At 45.5% G+C, this 25,399-nt stretch overlaps 1 protein-coding gene across 2 annotated transcripts in view; it reads right to left on the bottom strand.

Moving 5' to 3' along the window:
• AIG1 (androgen induced 1) overlaps positions 1-25,399 on the bottom strand; it is a 189,680-nt gene that overhangs the window by 48,095 nt on the left and 116,186 nt on the right. Inside the window, exon 4 of one of the 2 annotated variants that reach the window (XM_074948536.1) lies at positions 7,561-7,745. The exons of the other annotated variant lie outside the window; for it this stretch is intronic. Coding sequence (XP_074804637.1) covers positions 7,695-7,745 — 51 coding nt within the window. The 3' untranslated portion in view covers positions 7,561-7,694. Of the gene's footprint in view, positions 1-7,560; positions 7,746-25,399 lie in introns of those variants that run through there. 2 annotated transcript variants of the gene reach the window in all.

The raw sequence follows: 25,399 nt of genomic DNA, 5'->3' as shown, positions 1-25,399 counted from the left end.
ACATGAAAAAATGGGTGTTATCATACACACTGTAAGGAGAGTGATCACTTAAGATGAGCTATGATGCTCTGCCCAGCTCTGGCACAGGTTAGAGCAGTCCATCCCTAAGATATCCATGATGTGGCCCCTAAGCAGAGAGTGAGCTAGAAGGTTGACACCCCAGGGGACTTCCCCCATACTGGGAGACAGAGTGGGGCAGGGAATCTAACCCTCAACCTCTATCATGTTTTTCTGAACAAAGACTTGAAAATCCTGTGCTGTGTTTGGACCAACACATGAAGAGTCTGACGGTGAATTAGAAAAGTAACTACAGCTTTATTAAGAACTCAGTACAACTGAGCTTAACAGAAACTGCCTACGCAGGTTGAAAACCACTTCTAATTCAGACCCATCCTCGATCCAAAGCTGCCCACAAGCAAATCAAGTTACAAATCTTGTATCATTCAAGCAACTCCCTGAGGGCATGACCCCTACCTTGCAGCTTTTCAGAGCTGCTTCATCCTTTGTGGTGTCATATACATTGCACAGTAATTCTGGAACTCCCTGGTTAAACAGAGTACTATGTATTTGCAAGGTGAGATTTGTTATGCTTATATATTTTTTTACCTTGATTACATTTCTCATTAATAGACTGCAAGAAGGTTTCTTAGCCCTGGTCTACACTATGAGTTTAGGTCGAATTTAGCAGCATTAGATTGATTTAACCCTGCACCTGTCCACACAACGAAGCCATTTTTGTCGACTTAATAGGCACTTAAAATCGATTTCTGTACTTCTCCCCGACGAGGGGATTAGCGCTGAAATCAACATCGCTGGGTCGAATTTGAGTTAGTGTGGACACAATTCGACGGTATTGGCCTCCAGGAGCTATCCCACAGTGCTCCATTGTGACAGCTCTGGACAGCACTCTGAACTCGGATACACTGCCCAGGTAGACAGGAAAAACCCTGCAAACTTTTGAATTTCATTTCCTGCTTGCCAGTGTGGCGAGCTCATCAGCCGAGGTGACCATGCAGAGCTCATCAACAGAAGTGACCATGCAGAGCTCATCAGCAGAGGTGACCATGGAGTCCCACAATTGCAAAAGAGCTCCAGCATTGTCCGAACAGGAGGTACTGAATCTGATCGCTGTATGGGGAGATGAATCTGTGCTATCAGAACTCCGTTCCAAAAGATGAAATGCCAAAATATTTGAAAAACTCTCCAAGGGCATGAAGGACAGAGGCTATCACAGGGACTCACAGCAGTGCCGCATGAAACTTAAGGAGCTTAGGCAAACCTACCAAAAAACCCAAGAGGAAAATGCCCACTCAGGGTCAGAGCCCCAGACATGCCACTTCTATGATGAGCTGCATGCAATTGTAGGGGGTGCCCCTACCACTGCCCCACCCCTGTATGTGGACTCCTGTAAGGGGGGAGTCTCATGCCACAGGGATGAGGATTTTGGGGATGAGGAAGATGAGGAGGAGGGAGAGGTTGAAGATAGCGCACACCAGGCAAGCGGAGAAACCGTTCTCTCCAACAGCCAGGAACTCTTTATCACCCTGGAGCCAATACCCTCCCAACCCGGGCTCCTGGACCTTGAAGGCGGAGAAGGCAGCTCTGGTGAGTGTACCTTTGTAAATATAATACACAGTTTAAAAGCAAGCGTGTTTAATGATTAATTTGCCCTGAAGACTTGGGATGCATTCGCGGCCAGTACAGCTACTGGAAAAGTCTGTTAACGTGTCTGGGGATGGGGTGGAAATCCTCCAGGGACATCTCAATGAAGCTGCCCTGGAGGTACTCCCAAAGCCTTTGCAAAAGGTTTCTGGGGAGGGCAGCCTTATTGTGTCCTCCATGGTAGGACACTTTACCACGGCAGGCCAGTAGCATGTAGTCTGGAATCATTGCATAAGAAAGCATGGCAGTGTGTGGTCCCGGTGTTTGCTGGCATTCAAGAAACATTCGTTCTTTATCTCTCTGTGTTATCCTCAGGAGAGTGATATCATTCATGGTCACCTAGTTGAAACAGGGGAATTTTATTAAGGGGACATCAGAGGTAGCCATTCCTGCTGGGCTGTTTGCCTGTGGCTGAAAAGAAATCATCCCTACTGTTAGCCACACGGTGGGGGGAGGGGTGAAGCAATCATCCCAGAAAATTAGGTGTGTGTGGGGGTTAGTTGGGTTTGTGCTGCATGTTAACCCAAAAACATCAGTCCCTCCTTTTAAATGGCCAGTGTGTCTTTTTCAATTTTACTCACCCTTTTTTTCCTCCCGCAGCTGCAAATGTTTCAATGCTGTGACTAGCATCTCCATTCCAGAGGCTAGCACAGATAAGAAGGCGAAAAAAACACACTCGCGATTAAATGTTCTCTGAGCTCATCCAGTCCACCCAAACTGAAAGAGCTCAGCAGAATGTGTGGAGGCAGACAATGGCAGAGTCCAGGAAAGCACAAAATGAACACGAGGACAGGAGGGATGCGAGAGAGGATAGATGGCTGCAGCAACAGGAGAGGTGGTGAGGTCAAGAGGAAAGGTGGTGGGAGAATGAGGAAAGGAAACAGGATGCAATGCTGAGGCTACTGGAGGATCAAACTGATATGCTCCGGCTTATGGTTGGGGTGCAGGAAAGGCACAGACCGCCACTGCAGCCCCTGTGTAACCAACCACCTTCCCCCCCAAGTTCCATAGCCTCCTCACCCAGACGCCTGAGAATGCGGCGGGGGGGGGGTGTGTGTGAGAGCTCCGGGCACCCAACCACTCCACCCCAGAGGACTGCCCAAGCAACAGAAGGCTGGCATTCAATAAGTTTTGAAGTTCAGTGTGGCCTTGTCCTTCCCTCCTCTCCCACCCCTCCTGGGCTACCTTGGCAGTTATCCCCCTATTTCTGTGACAAATTAATAAAGAATGCATGAATTTGAAACAACAATGACTTTATTGCCTCTGCAAGCAGTGATCGAAGTGGGGAGGGGAGAGCAGTTGGCTTACAGGGAAGCAGAGTGAACCAAGGGGGCGGGTTTTCATCAAGGAGAAACAAACAGAACTGTCACACCATAGCCTGGTCAGTCATGAAACTGGTTTTCAAAGCTTCTCTGATGCGCAGCAAGCCCTGCTGTGCTCTTCTAACAGCCCTGGAGTCTGGCTGTGCATAATCAGCGGCCAGGTGATTTGCCTCAACTTCCCACCCTGCCATAACGTCTCCCCCTTACTCTCACAGATATTGTGGAGCACACAGCAAGCAGTAATAACAATGGGAATATTGACAGGTTTCAGAGTAACAGCCGTGTTAGTCTGTATTCGCAAAAAGAAAAGGAGTACTTGTGGCACCTTAGAGACTAACCAATTTATTTGAGCATAAGCTTTCGTGAACATTGGTTTCGCTGAGGTCTAACCGAGTCAGTAAACTGCGCCAGCGCGCTTTTAAATGTCCAAATGCACATTCTACCACCATTCTGCACTTGCTCAGCCTATAGTTGAAAAGCTCCTGACTACTGTCCAGGCTGCCTGTGTATGGCTTCATGAGCCAGGGCATTAAGGGGTAGGCTGGGTCCCCAAGGATAACTATAGGCATTTCAACATTCCCAATGGTTATTTTCTGGTCCAACTCCAGACCAGAGTTCCTGAAGATGCGCGCGTTATGTACCCTTCCCAGCCATCCCACGTTGATGTTGATGAAACATCCCTTGTGATCCACCAGTGCTTGCAGCACCATTGAAAAGTACCCCTTGCGGTTTATGTACTAGCTGCCCTGGTGGTCCGGTCCCAAGATAGGGATATGCGTTCCATCTATAGCCCCACCACAGTTAGGGAATCCCATTGCAGCAAAGCCATCCACTATGACCCGCACATTTCCTAGAGTCACTACCCTTGATAGCAGCAGCTCAGTGATTGCACTGGCTACTTGGATCACAGCAGCCCCCACAGTAGATTTGCCCACTCCAAATTGATTCCCGACTGTCCGGTAGCTGTCTGGTGTTGCAAGCTTCCAGAGGGCTATTGCCACTCGCTTGTGAACTGTGAGGGCTGCTCTCATCTTGGTATTCTTGTGCTTCAGGGCCGGGGAAAGCAAGTCACAAAGTTCCATGAAAGTGCCCTTACACATGTGAAAGTTTCACAGCCACTGGGAATCATCCCAGACCTGCAACACTATGCGGTCCCACCAGTCTGTGCTTGTTTCACGGGTCCAGAATCAGCATTCCACGGCATGAGCCTGCCCCATTGCCACCAGGATGGCCAAATTGCCGGGGCCCATTCTTTGAGAGAAGTCTGTGTCCATGTCCTCATCATTCTTGTCACTGCGCTGCCATCGCCTCCTTGCCTGCTTTTGCAGGTTCTGGTTCTGCATATAGTGCATGATAATGTGCGAGGTGTTTACAATGCTCATAACTGTCACGGTGATCTGAGCGGGCTCCATGCTTGCCATGGTATGGGGTCTGCAGGAGAGCAGGGTTGCAGGGGAAGTGGTGGTTGGATGACCAGTTTTGTAGACCTGCTGCACTGTCTGCTGCCAGGACACAACAGCTGAGTGGGCTGCACGCTTGCTGTGATATGGCGAAACAAGAGCAGCTGAGCAGAGTTGCAGCGGAAGTGGCCCTGCAAGACCATCAGGAGAGCAGAGTGCCAGCGGAAGCAGTGGATGACAACAGTCATATAGAGGACCTGTGACGTGGATTCATAGCAGAGCAGGAGAGCAGAGTGGCAGTGGAAGCAGTGGATGACGACGACGACGGTTAGCAGTCCTACTGCACCGTCTGCTGAAAGCAATATTGCGCCCACACAGAAAAAAGGTGTGAAACGATTGTCTACCGTTGCTTTCACAGAGGGAGGGGCGACTGACAACATGTACCCAAAACCACCCGCGACAATGTTTTTGCCCCATCAGGCATTGGGAGCTTAACCCAGAATTCCAATGGGTGGCAGAGACTGCAGGAACTGTGGGATAGTTACCCACAGTGCAACACTCCGAAAGTCGACACTAGCCTTGGTACTGTGGACGCATTCCACCGACTTAATGCGCTTAGTGCATTAGTGTGGGGACACACACAATCAACTGTATAAAATCGCTTTCTAAAAAATCAACTTCTATAAATTTGACCTAATTTCATAGTGTAGACATACCCTCAGTGAGAAGCAGTAGGTTAAAAAGTAGATACAGTTCTGGTTCTGGGGTACAGTACAGGAATGAACATAAAAAGGGAGGTTAAGGAAAAGTTTCTGGTTGGAGAATCCACCTGTTAACAAATAACATTCTTTACAATTTTATGCAATTTACAAAAGAGAAATAATTGGTTACTTTGCTTGTGGAACAGCACATGGTTTTCAATGACAGACAGCCCTCCAACTCCACTCGTCAGGCCATTGTTACACTTCTCTGGGAAAAGGGAATGTGATGTCAAGCTGTTCAAGGCTGAAACAGAGGCCTGTATAATTGCCAATGCTACTCATGAAAATAATACTTATATACAGACTTTCCCTCTTGAATAGGTGCAAACAAAATAGACAAGTGGAGGGAGGAACACTGTAATATATATAAGGTCTGTTCTAAACTATAGACCTACATCAGTATAACTACATTGCTCAGGGGTGTGAAAAATCCACACCCCATACGATGTAGTTATACCGACCTAAGCCCCCATGTAGACAGCGCTATGTCGGCGGGAGAGCTTCTCCCTACTGCCTCTCGGGGAGGTGAATTAACTACACCAAGGGGAGAGATCTTCATTAAAGCACTACAGCGGTGCAGTTGCATAGGTGCAACTCCGCTGATCCAGCATTTTAAGTGTAGACCTGCCCTAATTAAAAAAAAGAACTACTGTAAAAGAACATCAAGGTTGCAGAGCCAAGCACTCAAAAGTTACGAATTGCCACCTTAATTATATCACCTTGTGCTCGTACAAGCTTCTTAAACTTAGAAATTCCATCTTGTGGAATCATTTTGATCCCCACAAAGGTCATCTGCTGGGTTGGGATCTTTAGATTTATAGCACTGTCCTCTGTCACTTGACCTAATGGAGTAACTGGTAGCAGTTGAAGGCTGTTACCTTCTATGTGGACCTGCCACTATAGGTGGATGGAGAAACACACATTATCAGTGGGTTTCACCGCTATTTGCTGACAGCAAAGGAATACTGAGACTCAGGAATAATGGTTTCCATTCCACGTTCTGCAGGGAAGCGTTTTTGAGAGGGCACAGATCCTTCACCCTGTCCACCTCATGCAACCCTGCCCCCTTCTGTCCATGGCCCCTCCAGCCTGCCCTCATCCTGGTTCCAATCTCCCACTGAGCTCCTCGTCCCAGTCATCATTCCTCCCTACCCTCTTGACGGGTAGTGATCAATGGCTCCATGTCTAGTTGGCAGCCGGTGTCAAGTGGTGTGCCCCAGGGGTCAGTCCTGGGGCCGGTTTTGTTCAATATCTTCATAAATGATCTGGAGGATGGTGTGGATTGCACTCTCAGCAAATTTGCGGATGATACTAAACTGGGAGGAGTGGTAGATACGCTGGAGGGGAGGGATAGGATACAGAAGGACCTAGACAAATTGGAGGATTGGGCCAAAAGAAATCTGATGAGGTTCAATAAGGATAAGTGCAGGGTCCTGCACTTAGGATGGAAGAATCCAATGCACCGCTACAGACTAGGGACCGAATGGCTAGGCAGCAGTTCTGCGGAAAAGGACCTAGGGGTGACAGTGGACGAGAAGCTGGATATGAGTCAACAGTGTGCCCTTGTTGCCAAGAAGGCCAATGGCATTTTGGGATGTATAAGTAGGGGCATAGCGAGCAGATCGAGGGACGTGATCGTTCCCCTCTATTCGACACTGGTGAGGCCTCATCTGGAGTACTGTGTCCAGTTTTGGGCCCCACACTACAAGAAGGATGTGGATAAATTGGAGAGAGTCCAGCGAAGGGCAACAAAAATGATTAGGGGTCTAGAGCACATGACTTATGAAGAGAGGCTGAGGGAGCTGAGATTGTTTAGTCTGCGGAAGAGAAGAATGAGGGGGGATTTGATAGCTGCTTTCAACTACCTGAAAGGGGGTTCCAAAGAGGATGGCTCTAGACTGTTCTCAATGGTAGCAGATGACAGAACGAGGAGTAATGGTCTCAAGTTGCAATGGGGGAGGTTTAGATTGGATATTAGGAAAAACTTTTTCACTAAGAGGGTGGTGAAACACTGGAATGCGTTACCTAGGGAGGTGGTAGAATCTCCTTCCTTAGAGGTTTTTAAGGTCAGGCTTGACAAAGCCCTGGCTGGGATGATTTAACTGGGAATTGGTCCTGCTTCGAGCAGGGGGTTGGACTAGATGACCTTCTGGGGTCCCTTCCAACCCTGATATTCTATGATTCTATGACTCCTCATCGCAGTTGCAGTTTTCCTGTACTGCTCCCCTTCAGCTTCTTGTCTCAGTTCCAGCTCTGCTCTCTCACCCTGAGGTGAACACCCCTGTCCTTCACCCTTGCCCGCTCATCTCCTCTAGCCCCTTGTCCCAGTCCCCTCCCTCGTCTTCCCCTGCCCAGCCCAGCTCCTCACCGTTCCAGTGTGGCTGTTTCTTCTTTCTGCTCCAGGCCTCTGGGCACCTGAGAGCACCAGAGAGCCAGTCTTCTTGCTCTCAGTACCTGCAGTTGGCACACCTCCATCACCTCCATCAGCCAGAAGGAGCACTTGCAGGGAAAGTCCTGGTCATCCTTTCCAGCCCCAGGCCATAGCATGCTCAGTTGCTCTGTGGGGTTGGCACATGCCCAATTTGGTCAGCATATAGGAACTGTAAGCGGATGGAGTATACCCAGTAAAAACATAATCTTTGGAGAATTTAGCTGACAGACTCTAATAAGTCTCTACTCTGTGAACTGAGATTTTTTAAAGGCTCATTACTTGGTCAATGTTGGATAGATTTTCACCGGCGCAGCAAAAGACACACCCCTGACATAGGATATGTTTACACTGTAATAAGAAAACACACGGCACTGAGTCTCAGAGCCTGTGTCAATTGACTCAGATTCATAGGACTTGGGCGGAGGGGCTGGAACCTGAGTTTTGAAACCGCGCTAGGGGAGTTGCGTCTCAAACTTCACTGCTACACTTCAATTTTTAGCCCCGCAGCCCAAGCCCAAGTCAGCTGAACTGGACTGGCCATGGTATAGACATACCCACAAAGGTCAAATTTCAAGTTCTCGCTCCAACTAATGCCAAATTAATGCCACTCTGCCAAATTTCAAGTTCTTACTCCAACTAATGATGGTGCTAGAGCTTCTCAGTGAAACACCTGTATTTTTTTTTTTAAGGAGGCTAACCTAGTTCTGAGAAATGGCTGATTTTTTTTTTTTTGCCGAAGTTTTTCTACAAAATTCTGCCTGAGGTAGATACCTGACATGGAAAAATTCATAAGAACATAAGAATGGACATACTGGGTCATACCAATGGTCCATCCAGCCCAGTATCCTGTCTGCCAACAGTGGCCAATGCCAGGTGCCCCAGAGGGAGTGAACCTAACAGGTAATGATCAAGTGATCTCTCTCCTGCCATCCATCTCCACCCTCTGACAAACAGAGGCTAGGGACACCATTCCTTATCCATCCTGGCTAATAGCCATTTATGGACTTAACCTCCGTGAATTAATCTAGTTCTCTTTTAAACCCTGTTATAGTCCTAGCCTTCACAACCTCCTCAGGCAAGGAGTTCCACAGGTTGACTGTGCGCTGTGTGTAGAAGAACTTCCTTTTATTTGTTTAAACCTGCTGCCCATTAATTTCATTTGGTGGCCCCTAGTTCTTATATTATGGGAACAAGTAAATAACTTTTCCTTATTCACTTTCTCCACACCACTCATGATTTTATATACCTCTATCATATCCCGCCTTCGTCTCCTTTTTTCCAAGCTGAAAAGTCCTAGCCTCTTTTACCTCTCCTCATATGATACCCCTTCCAAACCCCTAATCATTTAGTTGTAAAAGTTTGGCATAGTTATAAGCAACTGAAAACAGGGTCTTATAATGCAAAGTGTCAGGCAACCTTAACTACAGGTGTCACTACCCTGTGCCACCTATAATATATATGAAATTTTATTTCTCACTTTGATTTCTTTTGCAACTCATTCCCCTCCTCCTGCTGTATACTGATTTTTTGCTGGTTTTTGGGCTGTGGGGTGTTTAAAATGGTAAGCTTCTCATAGGAGGGATCTTGTCTTTAAAGTTCCTGCCACACTTTTGGTGCTGTAGAAATAGATAAATAATTGACTCCTCCTCCAGCACTAGAGGATTCAGGCCAAAATTAGGAACTCGAGGTAGATCTAGCGGTATCACAGTTATACTACAAAAGAGGAGCAGCCTAGTGCAAGCCAAAGTTAAGAGATTCTCAATGCTATGGCAGGCCTCACCTTTCCCTGCACTGTGCTGGAAGTTGGACAAGCTAGTTCAAAGAGTGGGACCACCAACCCTGTCAATGCGGTTGCAGCTATGAAGCAATACAAGAAAGGAATGGGAAGAGACAATGTGTGTTTTTTTTCTCCCCCACACAGAGCTTATATTTTCTGGATGGAGTGCCTCAGCTGTTCCTCTTCTGTGAGCCTCATCTGACCACCTGGGATACGTTTGTCTGATTTCTCAATTAACGTTATTTGCCCCTGGATAGGGATGATTCGGGGTTGGAGGAGATACTAAACTGACAATGGGAGCTGGGAGAATCCTTGCCAGCCTTTGTGTGTGCAATTGCTGAGTCAGTTTGACAGGCTCACGTATCACCAACCCTGCCCCCACATATCCATGCAAATGACCATCAAAAAGGGAATCTTAATTTGGCTACATACCAAATTTCACATTCCTCTTGGCTGAGCTAGACCAGTTTTCCCATATGGCCTCATCTTCCATGCCCTCATGGCGTACTGACAGTCAGGCAAAGCAGTTGCTTCTCTAAACATCCCGGAGTTGTTGTGGAAGTGGGAGTGGATGAGAGTCAGATACAAGCCAGAGGAACAGCAAACAGGCATGCCCGGGTCTGGACCTTTGACCTTCATATCTCCCTTGTACCCACTAGAGACTGGGAAACAGATCCTTAGCACTACTAAGTTTCTTTTGTGCCATTCCCCTAAACATTAAGTGGGCAGCTAAGAATATCACCAGCATGAGGAAATCCCAGCTGACATAAAGCCTGCTCTACACCAGCCCCTCCTGGCCCTCCCAGCCTGCTTCAGGGGGCATGTGATGGACAGTCAAGGTGCAATCTGACCATCCTCGCTGGCAAACACTGCCCTTTCGTGGGACAACCATGTCAGGACAAATTAGCACAAACTGTACCAGGGACTGGTACACTAGCTTTGCCTCTCTCCTCCCCTCAGCTCGCTGTAGCAGAGGATTGAGCCATGGGAGAAGGAGAATGGAAGGAGTGAGCAACTACAGAGATGTTATATGGTCTGCCGATGCTGGGCAGGAAGAGTCCCTCCATGCTGTCGAGCAAAGGGACCTCAGCTCTGTCTGGCTCTTGTGCAAATGGTAAGGGGAGTTTGCAAATTCTCCCAAGCATAACTATTTAAGGGCCTAAGATAGTTGTGTCTAAATCGTGCAAGCTTATCCTCTGTCCCAACCACCTTCCAGAGCATTCTTGGTGTAGTTAAATTAGCCACTCAGACAAACACAGTGAATCCTTCCTGAATTATGCTTAGCAAAAAAGAAAGAAAAACAATTCTGCACCCACTCAGTATTTACAAAGGCTAATAATTTGGTCAAATCAAAACCAATTTCCTCAAGAACAATGAAAGGCACTGCTTCTCAAAGAAGGTTATTTTCATGCCAGATTTCACTTTTCAAACCCCAGACATTTTGACTGCACAGCTGATCAAACAAAGTTGCAGGATTTCTTTTATTTTGGGAAACATCTATTTCCGCCTCCCACCTAATGCTCTAAAAACAGTGAAAACATGATTTAAGTTTTTGGTTTTTTTAAATAATACTTTTAAGGCAGAGATCAACCCTGGAATATTTCAAGCCCAAATGGTGGAAGTTTAACAACAATTATGAGCAACTGAAAACAGATTAGCATAGAAACTATTATGCAACCTCAGCTGTAGAAGTCGCTGCTTCAGCTGCTATAATTAGCCAAAAGACATATTAAAATTTGTGATACTTAATCCAGTTCATATTTCATTTGGCTTGTTTAAGAACCAACCACTCTCATCTAAATTTTAGTATCTTGGGAGTTAGGGCAGAAAATAAAACTTGAGCAGATGGCTTGAGAATGACAAAATAAACGAGAGCCTACTGCTGTTAGAGGCTACATGGATGGAAAATTATGACTGCCAGGTTGGCTGAGCTTCAAACGTATCCTACAAACAGTGCAACTGGCTCAGGAAGGACTGGACAAGAGAGAAGAGGGGGTGTAAGTCACTGAAGAGCTAATAACATACATCCATAGCTGGCTGACTCTGTGTTGGGCTCTCACACAGGCTCATCTAACAAGGACAATACAAACATCAAAGTTATGACCAGATAATCTCTCTGTAAAGCAAAGTTAAGTACACAAGAGGGAACAATAATAAATATCAACAAATACACTGTGCAGCACATTCAAAGCTAAAGTAAGGCTGCATATGCAGAGGGGGTGCTGCTGCATTCAGGAACAGGACAGGAGTACAAAGTAGCATGAAGGTGTTTGTGCTGGCAACATGGAGAGTGCTCTACACTCGGTAGCTCTTGGGGGGGGAAGACAAAAAACTATTACCTGCAAAATGAATTCTGTTCTTAACATGTTGGTAACAGGCCCAGACTTTGTGTCTATTTAAATGTAAAAAATCATGGAAGCAGTGTGGATAGAGAGGGAAGGGTGGGGAAGGTTAGGACATGTCCATTAAATCTCCTGGATTGGTTGGGAGACTCCCCTCCATGGTTTCTGAGTGGCTACTTTATTCTACCCCTTGGGAGTGGTGCAGAGCTGTGGGGGAAGAACTCTAGGATGTGTCTCTATTAGTTAATCTTCTTCAGGTCTCTAACCACAGAGACCCCACCGAGAGCATAGACCCCACCAACCCATGATAGCCATAGAAATATGGCTAGAGTGATGCGGAAGAGTGTGAGCATATTGGGACTACATTCCAGGTCAGGGTGGAGGGAGAAGCCGGAGGGGGAAGGAGAACCAATGGGTAGTAGTAAACTTGAGGGGGGAATAGAGGAGCCTGGGGAGAGGGAAAAATGGCAGAAATCCAAATGGTGGGGGGGAGGGCAATGTGGGAAGCCAGAGACAGTAGGGGAACATGGGGTTGGGAAACCTGACCAGGGAGAAATTTAAAGAATCAGAGCAGAAGATTTTTAGTTTGCCATGGCATATGAAGCAGCACTATGCATAGTACTATCTATGACAGCTATGGCAATTTCCTGCCATATCCTTCGGAGACCTTATTGAATTAAGTTTTAGTAGCTTGGGGGTCCATTGTATTAAATGAATGGTTTATGTATTGTTGCAGCAGGGATTGTATGTCACCTCTCAAAGGGGTAAATGTGACAGTTGTGAGACCTGGGGGTTCAAAAGACTGTATTGAACAATGTGCCAGACAAGAACGGACTTTCAGAACAAAAAGCATGAAGTGAATTTCTTTGGGAATATCTAGGGAGAGGTGAATGCAAATCCCCCATCTCTACTTATGCAAAAAAAATCCCAGTCTTATTAATCTCTCCTCATACGGAAGCTGTTCCATACCCCAATCATTTTTGTTGCCCTTTTCTAAACCTTTTCCAAGTCCAATATATTTTTTTGAGATGGGGCGACCACATCTGCACGCAGTATTCAAGATGTTGGCATACCATGGATTTATATAGAGACAATATGATATTTTCTGTCTTATTATCTATCCCTTTCTTAATGATTCCCAACATTCTGTTTGCTTTTTTGACTGCCACCGCACATTGAGTGGATGTTTTCAGAGAACTATCCACAATGGCTCCAAGATCTCTTTCTTGAGTGGCCACAGCAAATTTAGACCCCATCATTTTATATGTATAGTTGGGATTATGTTTTCCAATGTGCACTACTTTGCATTTATCAACATTGAATTTCATCTGCCATTTTGTTGCCCAGTCACCCAGTTTTGAGAGATCCTTTTGTAGCTCTTTGCAGTCTGCCTGAGACTCAACTATCTTGAGTAGTTTCGTATCATCTGCAAATTTTGCCACCTCACTCTTTATCCCTTTTCCAGATCATTTATGAATATGTTGAATAGGACTGGGCCCAATACAGACCCCTGGGGGACACCACTATTTACCTCTTTCCATTCTGAAAACTGACCATTTATTCCTACCCTTTGTTTCCTATCTTTTAACCAGTTACCAATCCATGAGAGAACCTTCCCTCTTATCCCATGGCTGCTTACTTTGCTTAAGAGCCTTTGGTGAGAGACTTTGTCAAAGGCTTTCTGAAAATCTAAATACACTATATCCACTGAATCCCTCTTGTCCACATGCTTGTTGACCCCCTCAAAGAATTCTAGTAGATTGGTGAGGGATGATTTCCCTTTACAAAAACCATGCTGACTATTCCCCAACAAATTATGTTCATCCATGTATCTGACAATTTTGTTCTTTACTATAGTTTCAACCAGTTTGCCCAGTACTGAAGTCAGGTTTACTGGCCTGTAATTGCTGGGGTCACCTCTGGAACCCTTTTTAAAAATTGGTGTCACATTGGCTATCCTCCAGTCATTCGGTACAGAAGCTGATTTAAATGCTAGGTTACAGACTACAGTTAGTAGCTCTGCAATTTCACATTTGAGTTCCTTCAGAACTCTTGGGTGAATACCATCTGGTCCTGGAGACTTATTACTGTTTAGTTTATCAATTTATTCCAAAACCTCCTCTACTGACACCTCAATCTGGGACAGTTCTTCAGATTTGTCACCTAAAAAGAATGGCTCAGGTTTGGGAATCTCCCTCACATCCTCAGCCATGAAGACCGATGCAAAGAATTCATTTAGTTTCTCCGCAATGGCCTTATCGTCCTTGACTGCTCCTTTAGCACCTCAATTACTCCAGTGGCCCCACTGGTTGTTTAGCAGGCTTCCTGCTTCTGATGTACTTAAACATTTTTTTGCTATTACTTTTTGAGTCTTTGGCTAACTGGTCTTCAGATTCTTTTTTGGCCTTCCTAATTATATTTTACACTACATTTGTCATTAACATGCATACTTATAAAGAGCTGTGTGGTAACTTCTCTCTGGGGACCATTACACTGTTCATAGCCTTTGACGAGAATGCAAAGTGCAGATGCTGACCTGTTTAGGCAGTTTGGCTTACCAGGAATATCACACTGTAGGCAGGGAACTGTGCAGCCTGGAAAAACCTTGATCATGAGGGAGAGGCACAGGTCTCTGTCCAGGAGAGGTGATGGCTGAGGAGTCGGTAGCCTAGAGTGGGTGCCCTTGGTGGATCATGAAGGGGGGAAATACAGGTGCAGTTACTCTGTACTGTGACAGTATCACCAAGACTGACTTCGGAGTCCAAGGTGATCAATTTAGCAACTAGAGATGGGTTGAACAAGTTTGGTTAAAATAAGAAATATCCCAAACCTGAACCATTATCCATCACTCAAATAGAAACACAATCATTTTTTGTTTTTTTAAGGTTTGGAAAAGTTCAATAGTCTTTAGTGCATGTTTCACAGTAATTAAGAAATAAATAAGGATCAAACTAGCTTACACCTGACAGTGAGCCAGGTGATGATGTGTGATAATTTGTTTTTCTTAGAATTTTTTTTAGAAAGGGCATTTATAAAATTCCAAATATAGATTTGCTGCTCTGCATGTACAATAAGTGGAACATTTGGTTGCACTGTGGTCATCTCAGTGCTATTAACCTGCAGTCTCATGATTCATTATTTATAACAGCACTCACTCTGTGAGGTATCAGATCACAGTCCTCATAAAAAGCAAAAGTTTGAAGTTATGAAAGTTTTGATCATTTTGTGGGAGGAGTTGGGGAAAGGGTGGGGGGAAGAGAGTGGAACCAGGAAGGGGAACTACGTCATCCTAATGGGTAGGGTGATCAGATTTTCTGGACCTCAGTCTAGGGTAAGCAGCCCAGGAGGTTGCCAACTCTACCAGCTCTAGAGATGACTAAAAGTTCTTATGGAGGAACACAGGTTTGTCAAATGACAATGCTGAGCCCTGGGATATATTAAATGGGGTGACCAGGTGTCCAGTTTTCGACCAGAACACCCGGTCAAAAGGGGACCCTGGCGGCTCCGGTCAGCACCACAGACTGGGCCGTTAGAAGTCCGGTCGGCAGTGCTGCGTCTCTAAGGCTAGCTGTCCTGGGGCACTGTGCTGCACCCCGGAAGCAGCCAGCGAGTCCAGCTCCTAGGCGGGAGGGCGCCCACGGGGCTCTGCAAGCTGCCTCCACGCTGAGCACCAGCTTCCCGGCCAATGGGAGCTGGGGGGGGCAGTGCCTGCAGGTGAGAGCGGTTCATGGAGCCTCCTGCACCGCCCCACCCCAGCTGCCTAGGACACGGACCTGCTGGCTGCTTCCGAGGAGCACACAGTGCCATGCCACTGCCAGGAGAGGCAGACAGCTTACCTTAGCCCCATTGCGCCACTGACTGGGAGCCGCCCGAGGCAAGCCGACGCCCCAACCCCTTACCCCAGCCCTGAGCCCCACCCAAAACCTCGCTCTCCCTCCTGCAACCCAAACCCCTCATCCCTGGTCCGATCCCAGAGACAGCACCCCCAGGCCACTGCCCTCCCCCCTCCCACACCCCAATCCCCTGCCTCAACCCACAGCCCCCTCCCGCACTCCGAATCCCTCGGCACCACCCCCACCTTGGAGCCCCCTCCTGGACCCTGAACCCCTCATTTCTGGCTCCACCTCAGAGCCTGCACCCCCAGTTAGAGCCCTCACCCCCTCCCATAACCCAACCCCCTGCCCCAGCCCAGTGAAAGTCAGTGAAGGTGGGGGGAGAGTGAGCCACCGAGGGAGGGGGAATGTAGTGAGTGGGAGGCGGGGCTAGGGTGTTTGATTTTGTGTGATTAGAAAGTTGGCAACCCTAGATATATATGATTGTTACAGCCTTCTGTGGACCTATAAACGTTGGCACAGCAAGTTAGGGTGACCAGATGTCCCAATTTTATAGGGATATTCCCGATTTTTTAGTCTTTTTCTTATATAGGCTCCTATTACCCCCCACCCCATCCCGATTTTTCACACTTCCTGTCTGGACACCCTACTGCATGTTAGCATCCGGGTGTATGTGCACCATTAATCTCAGCTGGCAAGATTCAGACTGCTCAAGTGTTAATCAGTTTGTCATTATTTCAAATCCTTACTTAGACTGTAAGATCTTTGGGGCAGGGATCATCCTTCTGTTATGTGTTTGTACAGTGGCTAGCACAATGGGACTGCGTACTCTCGATGCTACCATAATATAAATAATAGTATCTTGCCTTCCAATGGCTGGCCTGAAGACAGGATGTGAGCTTGTACCAGGCTAGATTCACTCCAGGTCTGTAACTGTAATGGCTTCTGTGGGACTGTCAGCAGCTCTGAAATGTCATTAAGCTGCTTACCTTGGTGAACCTAAACATCAACTGCCTCCTCAGTGGGGGAATATGACTTGGAACACGGCCTCTCCTGCTTATGTCAGTGGATGCAATTTAACCCACAATGTGCTTGAGGGGAGAGAGACAAGTGTGAATGAAAGTTCGCTATCTACAGCTAGCAGTAGACTGTTGTGTTTTGGGGAGCTGGTGGTTCAAAACAGTGCTGCTCCCACTTACCATGGAAATATATTGTAAAGTGTGAGCCAAATATCACTGCTGTTCACCTTCATAAAACAAAAAGAAAGATGCAGACAGAGAGACCTGGTACGGCAACTGGCATTGTAGCTGTGCACTCAAGCTCTCCTCACTCTGTAGGTCGATCCACTTAAATCACCACAGCAAAGTCACTAAACTGTCTTTAGTATGCTAAAAGGCAGCATGTGTCTTGTTGGAAGACAACAGCTGGCTGAGGTACAACATGGTACATTGTGGACAATTACTTCACGTGATAAGATATTCTCCATGTCCTCACTCATCCCCACAAATTGTCTCCTTGGCCAATACCTGTATAGAGTGGTTGCATAAGAGCAGATGTTTGTTAATTTGAATGAAGGCAAGTCTCTATGCATTCCCCTATCTATGCTCTCATCAAGACCAAGTATCCCTCTACGTGGCTGTCTAAGACATCTAGAAAAAGCCTACAGCTCCAGCCACACTTATTTTGTGACACCAGTAGCACCAGCAGGACACTTGGGTTGTTTCTTTATAACCACCTACTCTATATCACAGGCTAACCTACAAACCATTTGTCACGGTTACAAGACTAGTTACACCTCTCTCACCTTTCTGATTTCTCTGCACACAGCCCTTCAGGTCTTAGGCCTCATGGCTTTACCTATTCCAGGATGGAATTCCACAATTCTCCTAGTCTCAGACCAGGCCCTGGGCTACCATATCCTGAGTATCCACTGTACTTGCCCAGCAGGTCTGGCTGTGATTGAGTACCTGCAGTTCTTCCCTTCAGGTGACTGACGAGTGGTGTACAGGGATCAGTTCTTCAAACAAAGTATTGTTTATTTTAACAGTAGGAACGAAGCATTTGGGGTGGGGGGAGGAGGAAGATTTTAAAATAAACAGCCTACACATTTCTGATGGTAACCTAGACAGGCCTAACCACTTTAGACATCCCATTGGATGCCTGTGTCACTCTGGTTCCCCTGAATAAATCCTCCCTCTGGTGAGAGAGCCTTCCTTTTTAAACTTGCTTCAGTTCTGTGTGGGTCTTTTCCTATCCTGGCATTTACTCTTAACAGCCCTCAAGTGTTTGTGGTGAAGTGTTTTATCTTGAGACTTGCTTTTTCCCTCCTGCTTGTTTTTCCCTTACAGCCCCCTATTAAACTCAGCCAATATAGTCATACAGTAAACAGCCCAATAGTCAGGTCAACACAGCATAGTAATAAATTATTACAAAGCAGCTCCAAATCTGTCAGATCATCATTCTCTCATCTCTAAAAAGTCTTCATTCCACTGCCTCCTGCTGACTTTGCTGCCTATTGAATTTAACCCTGATTGGCATATTGCTCATTTGATTTTTTAACTGACTTGCTAAGCCTTCTTTTGTCCTCAGTTTGATCCCTGATTTCAGCTTAGGTCTGTATTTTATCCCAAACTCTGTTTCCTGTCACCTCACAGAAACTGATTGTGACACTATGCCCCATATTCTTCATAGAGATATTGCTATGATATGAATATGGCATAACAAAGATATATTTTATGCAAGATGGGTCATGTGAGATATCACTGGCAAAGTCATGATTTACGGAATGTGATTATCCTATTTGTATGCATGTATCATTTCCGTATCTGAAGTTAGGAATACTAACTATGTATCAATTACAAAAGTGTTTGCACCTGGGGAACGCCCACCAGACAAAATGCAATCAGTCTGGCTGTTTAGTCAATGAATCATAGAATCATAGAATATCAGGGTTGGAAGGGACCTCAGGAGGTCATCTAGTCCAACCCCCTGCTCAAAGCAGGACCAATCCCCAATTAAATCATCCCAGCCAGGGCTTTGTCAAGCCTGACCTTAAAAAATTCTAAGGAAGGAGATTCTATCATCTCCCTAGGTAACGCATTCCAGTGTTTCACCACCCTCCTAGTGAAAAGGTTTTTCCTAATATCCAACCTAAACCTTCCCCACTGCAACTTGAGACCATTACTCCTTGTCCTGTCATCTTCTACCACTGAGAATAGTCTAGAACCATCCTCTCTGGAACCACCTCTCAGGTAGTTGAAAGCAGCTATCAAATCCCCCCACATTCTTCTCTTCTGCAAACTAAACAATCCCAGTTCCCTCAGCCTCTCCTCATAAGTCATGTGTTCCAGACCCCTAATCATTTTTGTTGCCCTTTGCTGGACTCTCTCCAATTTTTCCACATCCTTCTTGTAGTGTGGGGCCCAAAACTGGACACAGTCCTCCAGATGAGGCCTCACCAATGTCGAATAGAGGGGAACGATCACGTCCCTACATTTTCCAAAAACTTCCTGGATTGTCTGTGCACCGCTGTAGTGCTCTCCCAGCAGATATCAGGATGATTAAAGTCACCCATGAGAACCAGGGCGAACCATTAGGAAGAACAATAGGACTTTGAAAATGCTAATCTCCCACCTTCCTGGGATGCTTCTTTGACATTGCAGGGTCATGTGATCATGTCACCTGGTACTGGACCCCATCTTGTACTGCTAGTACTGCTAGTATTTTCCCACTAGTAGGGTAGGGATCAAACTGAGAAACAAAGGATTCCCACCATATGTAAATCCTGAGTGAGCTAATCAGGGTCGGTTCTTCACTGAATCCCTGCCCAGGATGACTGCTGAAAACACCTAACACTGATCTGGGGAAGAAAGAACTGGACCCAGGCTGGAAAAGGTGTCTGGCCTGTGAAAGGAATACCTGGGGTTCTAAGCTGCAAGCAAGAGCAGTTTGTCGTCAAGAAACTCTACAACCTGCTTTAAACAAGATTTAGGGGGAGAAATTACTACTTGTGGCCAGTTTCTTTAATGTATTAAGTTTAGTTTGAGTGTTTGTTTTATTTGCTCAGTAAGCTGCTTTGACCTGTTTAATATCCCTTATAATCACTTAAAATCTATCCTTTGTAGTTAATAAACTTGTTTTGTTTTCTCTAACCCAGTTTGTGAAATTCATAACTGGAGGGCAAAAAGCTGTGCCTATCTTCCTCCACATTGGGGGTGGTGGTGGTGATTTTCATGAGTTTACACTATACAGTTCTCTGTGCAGCACAAGACAATACAATTTTGGGTTTGCACCATGGGGGTGAGGGGGTGCACTTGAATCCTGGGCAATCCCCAGCTCAGGGGTTCTCAATCTTTTATTTTCTGAGGCCCCCCAAACATGCAATACAAACTCCACGGCTCACCTGTGCCACAGCAACGGTTTTTCTGCATATAAAAGCCGGGGCCGGCATTAAGGGATAGCAAAAAAAGCAGGGCAGTTGCTCGGGCCCCCACATCACAGGAGGCACCGCAAAGCTAAGTTGCTCAGGCTTCAGCTTCAGCCTTGGTTCGTGGAGCTCAGTATCCTTGGCTGCAGTCCCTTGCAGCGGGGCTCTGGCTTTCTGCCCTGGGCCCTAGAGAGGCTAATGCCTGCCATGCTTGGCGGGCCTCCTGAAACCTGCCTGTGGGGCCCCAGACCCCTGGTTGAGAACCACTGTCCTAGCTGATTCTTCCCATGCAGAGCTGATTTCAGTGTCTGTGTCTTTCTGCAGCTAGGCGTGTCCCTACCTGTGTGTGTGTTAGAGGAGGCTTGGCGGCCTGGCACAGCAGGACAGGGTGAGGGAGCCCAGGCTGGTGGAACAGGCGGGCTCAGTGGGACTCCAGTACATCAGGTTGCACCCTGAAGTGGGGGGGGGGGTAACCTGTTACACTGATATAGACTTGTTTTGTTCCTACAGTTGCTATTCATCTTCTGAGAACCACTGGCTCTTGCCCTGACGAAAAGAACTTGGAAAAATATTATTAATTATTTGGAAGATGTGGGTTTCCTTCTACCCCTACATAATTCTGGGGTCTAAACGCCCCAATTTTTTCAACTTGTGCTCCTTATATTGAAAAGGGATGCTTTATTATTAAGTGATTGTTGTAGCTTGTCTCTCTCACCAACAGAAGTCGGTGCAGTAAAAGATATTATCTCACCCAACTTGTCTCTCTATTATTAAGTGGAACAATTGAACAGAGAGCTATTTGCATTAGTACTCTAGCTAACATCCTGCAAATACATGATACATTGAGTCTTCATTTAAGAAACACAACCCATGGTGGTGCTTTTTTTTAATCTCTGCCAATTCATTGCGGGTGCTGATGAAGCTGAAGGAGGGATTTCGCTGTGCTCCATCCCTAGGTTTGCCAATTCTGCGGTACAAAAACCAGGACATCTGGAATAAGGGTGAGCCCATAAAACTGGCCAGCTGCCAGCTGAGCATCCCCAACAGATTTCCCAGGACAGCCACCTCCAAAAAGGGAATATCCTCAGAAAACCTGAACAGGTGGCAGCTCTCTCCACACCCTCCTATCTCCCCCACTGACAGCATCAACATGGTGTGATGTTGCACTCTATATGATTTAATGAAAATATGCTAATGTGTGAATATAATGTAAATGGAATATGCTTCATGCAAAAGGTCTCTTGTAAGGTATCATTACAAAGCTTATAATCTACTGAGTGTGGTCATCCTATTTGTATAAATGTATCACTCTTGTAACTGAAACTAGAAATATGAAATATAACTCTGAGGTCCTATTGTAATTATGCAAAAGTGTGGGCCATTAATGGTGGTTTGGAATCTTGATGGCTCCCATCACCTAGGACAATTGACTGTAGATGGCTCTGTTTACTTGTAAATCTTCCTGTATATGTGTGTGCTGGCAAGTGGGTAATGAAGTCTTACAGAGACATGTGATCATGTCACCTGAAATGGACTCCATCTTTAAGCTTTTCCATTTAGAAGGAGGGGTGGGAACCCAGAGAGGGACAAAGGATTCCTGCCTTGTGCAAAAGAGATACAAGGGGGTGGAAAAGAACAAAGGGGGCTGCAGTCATGAGAAATCACCTAGCTACCACCTGAGCTGGAACAAGGACAGTATTAGGGGAAAGGATTGAGCCCAGACTAGGAAGTCCAGTCTATGAAAGAAGCTTATTGAAACATCTCTGAGGGTAAGATTTTATCTGTATTCAACTTCTTACTGTATTAGGCTTAGACTTGAGTGTTTTATTTTATTTTGCTTGGTAATTTACTTTGTTCTGTCTGTTATTACTTGGAACCACTTAAATCCTACTTTTTGTATTTAATAAAATGACTTTTTACTCATTAATTAACCCAGAGTATGTATTAATACCTGGGGAAGGAATGGGAAACAGCTGTGCATATCTCTCTATAAGTGTTATAGAGGGCGAACAATTTATGAGTTTACCCTGTGTAAGCTTTATACAGGGTAAAACTGATTTATTTGGGGTTTGGACCCCATTGAGAGTTGGGTATCTGAGCACTGGAGACAGGAGCACTTCTTAAGCTGTTTTCAGTTAAGCCTGCAGCTTTTGGGGGATGTGGTTCAGACTTGGATCTGTGTTTGAAGCAGGCAAGCATGTTTGGCTCAAACCAGGCAAGGGACTGAAGTCCCAAGCTGGCTGGGAAAACAGGCTCAGAGGTAGTCTAGGCACACCAGGTGGCAGTCCCAAGGGGGTTTCTGTGATCCAACCCGTCACACATGGGGCACAGATGATGCCAATTCTTATGAGCAGGACCAGTGTTTGAATCACCACCATCACCTTAGTACTCCCCCTGGCATCAGTCCCACCATTTCATACTACATCTATATTTTGTGTGTTTGTAACAGAAAGTAGGACTTTTAAAGGGGAGCTCTTAGTGTAAGATTTCCTTGGGGCAAAGGGTCAGTCCACTGTTCCTTCTCCTTGCCAACCACAAAACATTTCGGTGTCCATCAGTCTGCAATACCTACTTCTCCATCATCCTCACTCAGAATCACTGTTTCAATGTCAAGGAATCCATCGTTTTATAATCACCATCCGCAACAGCAACAGCATTCTCTTTAGGGACTTGTAGCCCGACCCTGTAGTACCTAATCAATGCTCAGCCCCAATTAGGTTTGATAAATTAAAGGTAAGTGTGGGAAGAAATCCCTGAAGTTTGCAGGTAAAGCTGCCAGGAAAGGAGATGACCAGTGCTGAAGAAGCTATAGAGCCACTGCTGGCACACAGAGATGGTACCTTAATAACAGAACATTTTGTTCTAAGCTGCATCTCCTATGCCACAGATGCTCATCATGCTCTGGTGAAGGTCTGATAATGAAACAAGCATAGATATATGATACAACACATTATGAAGCTGAATAATAAATAATAAATCAGTTTGCTGGCAATAACTGAAGTATTTCCAGAAGATAGTAATACCAGGATGTGGGGAATGGATTGTAGGTTTTTCACCATTAAAACTAAGAGGTACTTATGTCAGGACAACTAAGTTTCCAAACTAGTTATGAAATGTAATAAACATACTATTTAGTGCCAAAGTCAGAGATACAGAGGCAAGGATGAGGAGAAAATGGTTCTTTTTCCTGAATTTTTCTACATGGGTGAAATAATTCAGCAGAAATGTAGCCTCTCTGGCCTTACCTACACTTGTAAGTTACAGTGTTAAAACACGGTAAGTAACACATGTAAAGCAATATAAGGTGAAACGCTTGGTATAGACAATGACTGTTGTGCTCCAAACACCATAGGGCTAACCACAACCAGATAACTACATGATAGTCCTTGTCACATTTAACATTGTGTAAGCTACCATATTAGTTAACACATGTTCTAATATGGTGTAATTTCCTGGTGAAGTGCCCCGTCCTCCACTGAGCTGGGCTGACCTTGATAGTAGAAAAGTTTGGGACATAGGAAAAGTACTATGTGGTTTCCTGAATATTGTCTATCCCAACAAACAGCACGCAAGCTTTACATTCCACCTGGACAGGCTTGGGGATATGCAGCTTGAGCAAAAGAAAATGTAAAAAAGTTTTTCTCCCCCACCATCTCTGGGAGTTCAGATAAAAATCCTGGTGATATGCAGACAGAGTTGGACAAAAGCTAATTTTGAGCAGTCTTCAGTTTAAACATCACTAGTTACTGACAATCTTGCCTGATTCGAACACCTCCTTTTGTTCACGGACCACCATCGTTTCTTTTGTCAAAGTAAGTGAAGTCCTGTACACTTTTTAAATGGTTCTGGGTTGAGTTAATATCCTCCTCAAATATTTGGCTTCTGACAGAAATCTGTGCTGGGCAGGCCTCATTTAAGAGTAATGTTAGCCTCTCATGGGAATTCTCCTCTAGACAAAGTGGTACAGCTACCGCTTTTGGATTTCTCATTTAAGAATTCATTTCAAAATGCAGGGCACAGAGGTAGTGGACTTTCTAAAACCTTCATCATGCTATGCCCAGTTAATTTAAGCTAAAATCATACACTGTAGCAGGGTTCTGGATGTTCCTCCCACTTATGAAGAATTATAGCTTGATTGTCAGAGGTGCAAGCACCCACAGCTCACACTGACTTTAATGAGATCTGAGGAAGGACTGAAAACCAGGCCCCACTGCGTAGTCTTTCAGTGATGTGACCCTTCACTGGCCAAGGGTATGGCAGCCCTTATGATCAGGTTCTATTCTTGAGTCTCTATCATCTTGTTACAAGAGGCTGTGCCAAACAACTGTCAAAAAAAAAAAAAACCCAGTGGAGCCACACAAACACACTTCTTCATGTTGAGATTACAATTTTAGAAGCTGTAAGTGAATATTTATAGTAGGTCTTGGCAAAACTGAAAGGCCATATATGAAAAGAATAAAGAATAAAACTTCTGAATTAAAGCAGAATACTTAATGTCTAAAACGTTCAGCTTTTCAGATCTGACAGCTCGTATTTACCTTTGAGTCTTTAACTGGAATTCATCAGATGGCCTCAGCAATTACAGCAATTGTATTACAGTAATACAATAGTAAAATATTTTATTCATTAAAATAAGGATTTCAAGAAGTTGTCTCAGACTTACAATACAGGGAAGTGGGATTAATGCATCATACACTGTATTAGCAGCACAAATTGACCTTCAAATGCCAGCAAATAACTAGTGGATATTTCCCCTCTACACATGAGCTTTCTGCTGTCTTCTACACGAGTTCCTCCCACCACGCCCAATATAAAGGGAAGGAGGGGACATGTCACGGGAGTTCCATGGACAGGACCTGGGATGGAAGAGTGTGTGGTGGAGTGAAGCTCCACTATAACTGATTCTCCACTGATATAAAGCCCAGTGGCTTATGTTAGGGCTGCCATAACTTGCACCAAAGCCATGATGCTCTGAATCAGGAAACCACAATCATCTGCTGCCACCCTCCACTAGTTCTGAGCTGAGATCAGGGTCATTGTGTTAAATTTAAAGAAGACATTAGAGGCTCAATTTTCCACTGCATCCAAGTACTAATCAGAAGCCGGGGAAAGAGGGGACTGCTGGGAACCAGTTGCAGATTCATAGATATTTAGGTCAGAAGGGACCATTATGATCATCTAGTCTGACCTGCACAACGCAGGCCTCAGAATTTCACCCACTACTCCATGATCCCATGCTGCCTGGCCCCAGCATAAATTAAAGCTGCTGATGTCACTGGTGCAAGATTCCTAAAATGTAATCTATAGGAGAAAAGACTTGCAGGTAGAGCAAAGTCAGTAGAGCTATACTGGCCTACCCTCCTAGTGTAGCTGCACTTTATACTAATTCCCTGGGCTAAATAAGCCTTTCCAGCAAAAACCCTTTTATGCCACTATAACTGCATC

The sequence above is a fragment of the Natator depressus genome, chromosome 3 (assembly GCF_965152275.1).
Source record: "Natator depressus isolate rNatDep1 chromosome 3, rNatDep2.hap1, whole genome shotgun sequence".
NCBI classification, from domain to species: Eukaryota; Metazoa; Chordata; order Testudines; family Cheloniidae; genus Natator; species Natator depressus.
Note: the sequence above shows the minus strand (reverse complement) of the source record. Positions and strands in the feature narration are given on the sequence as shown.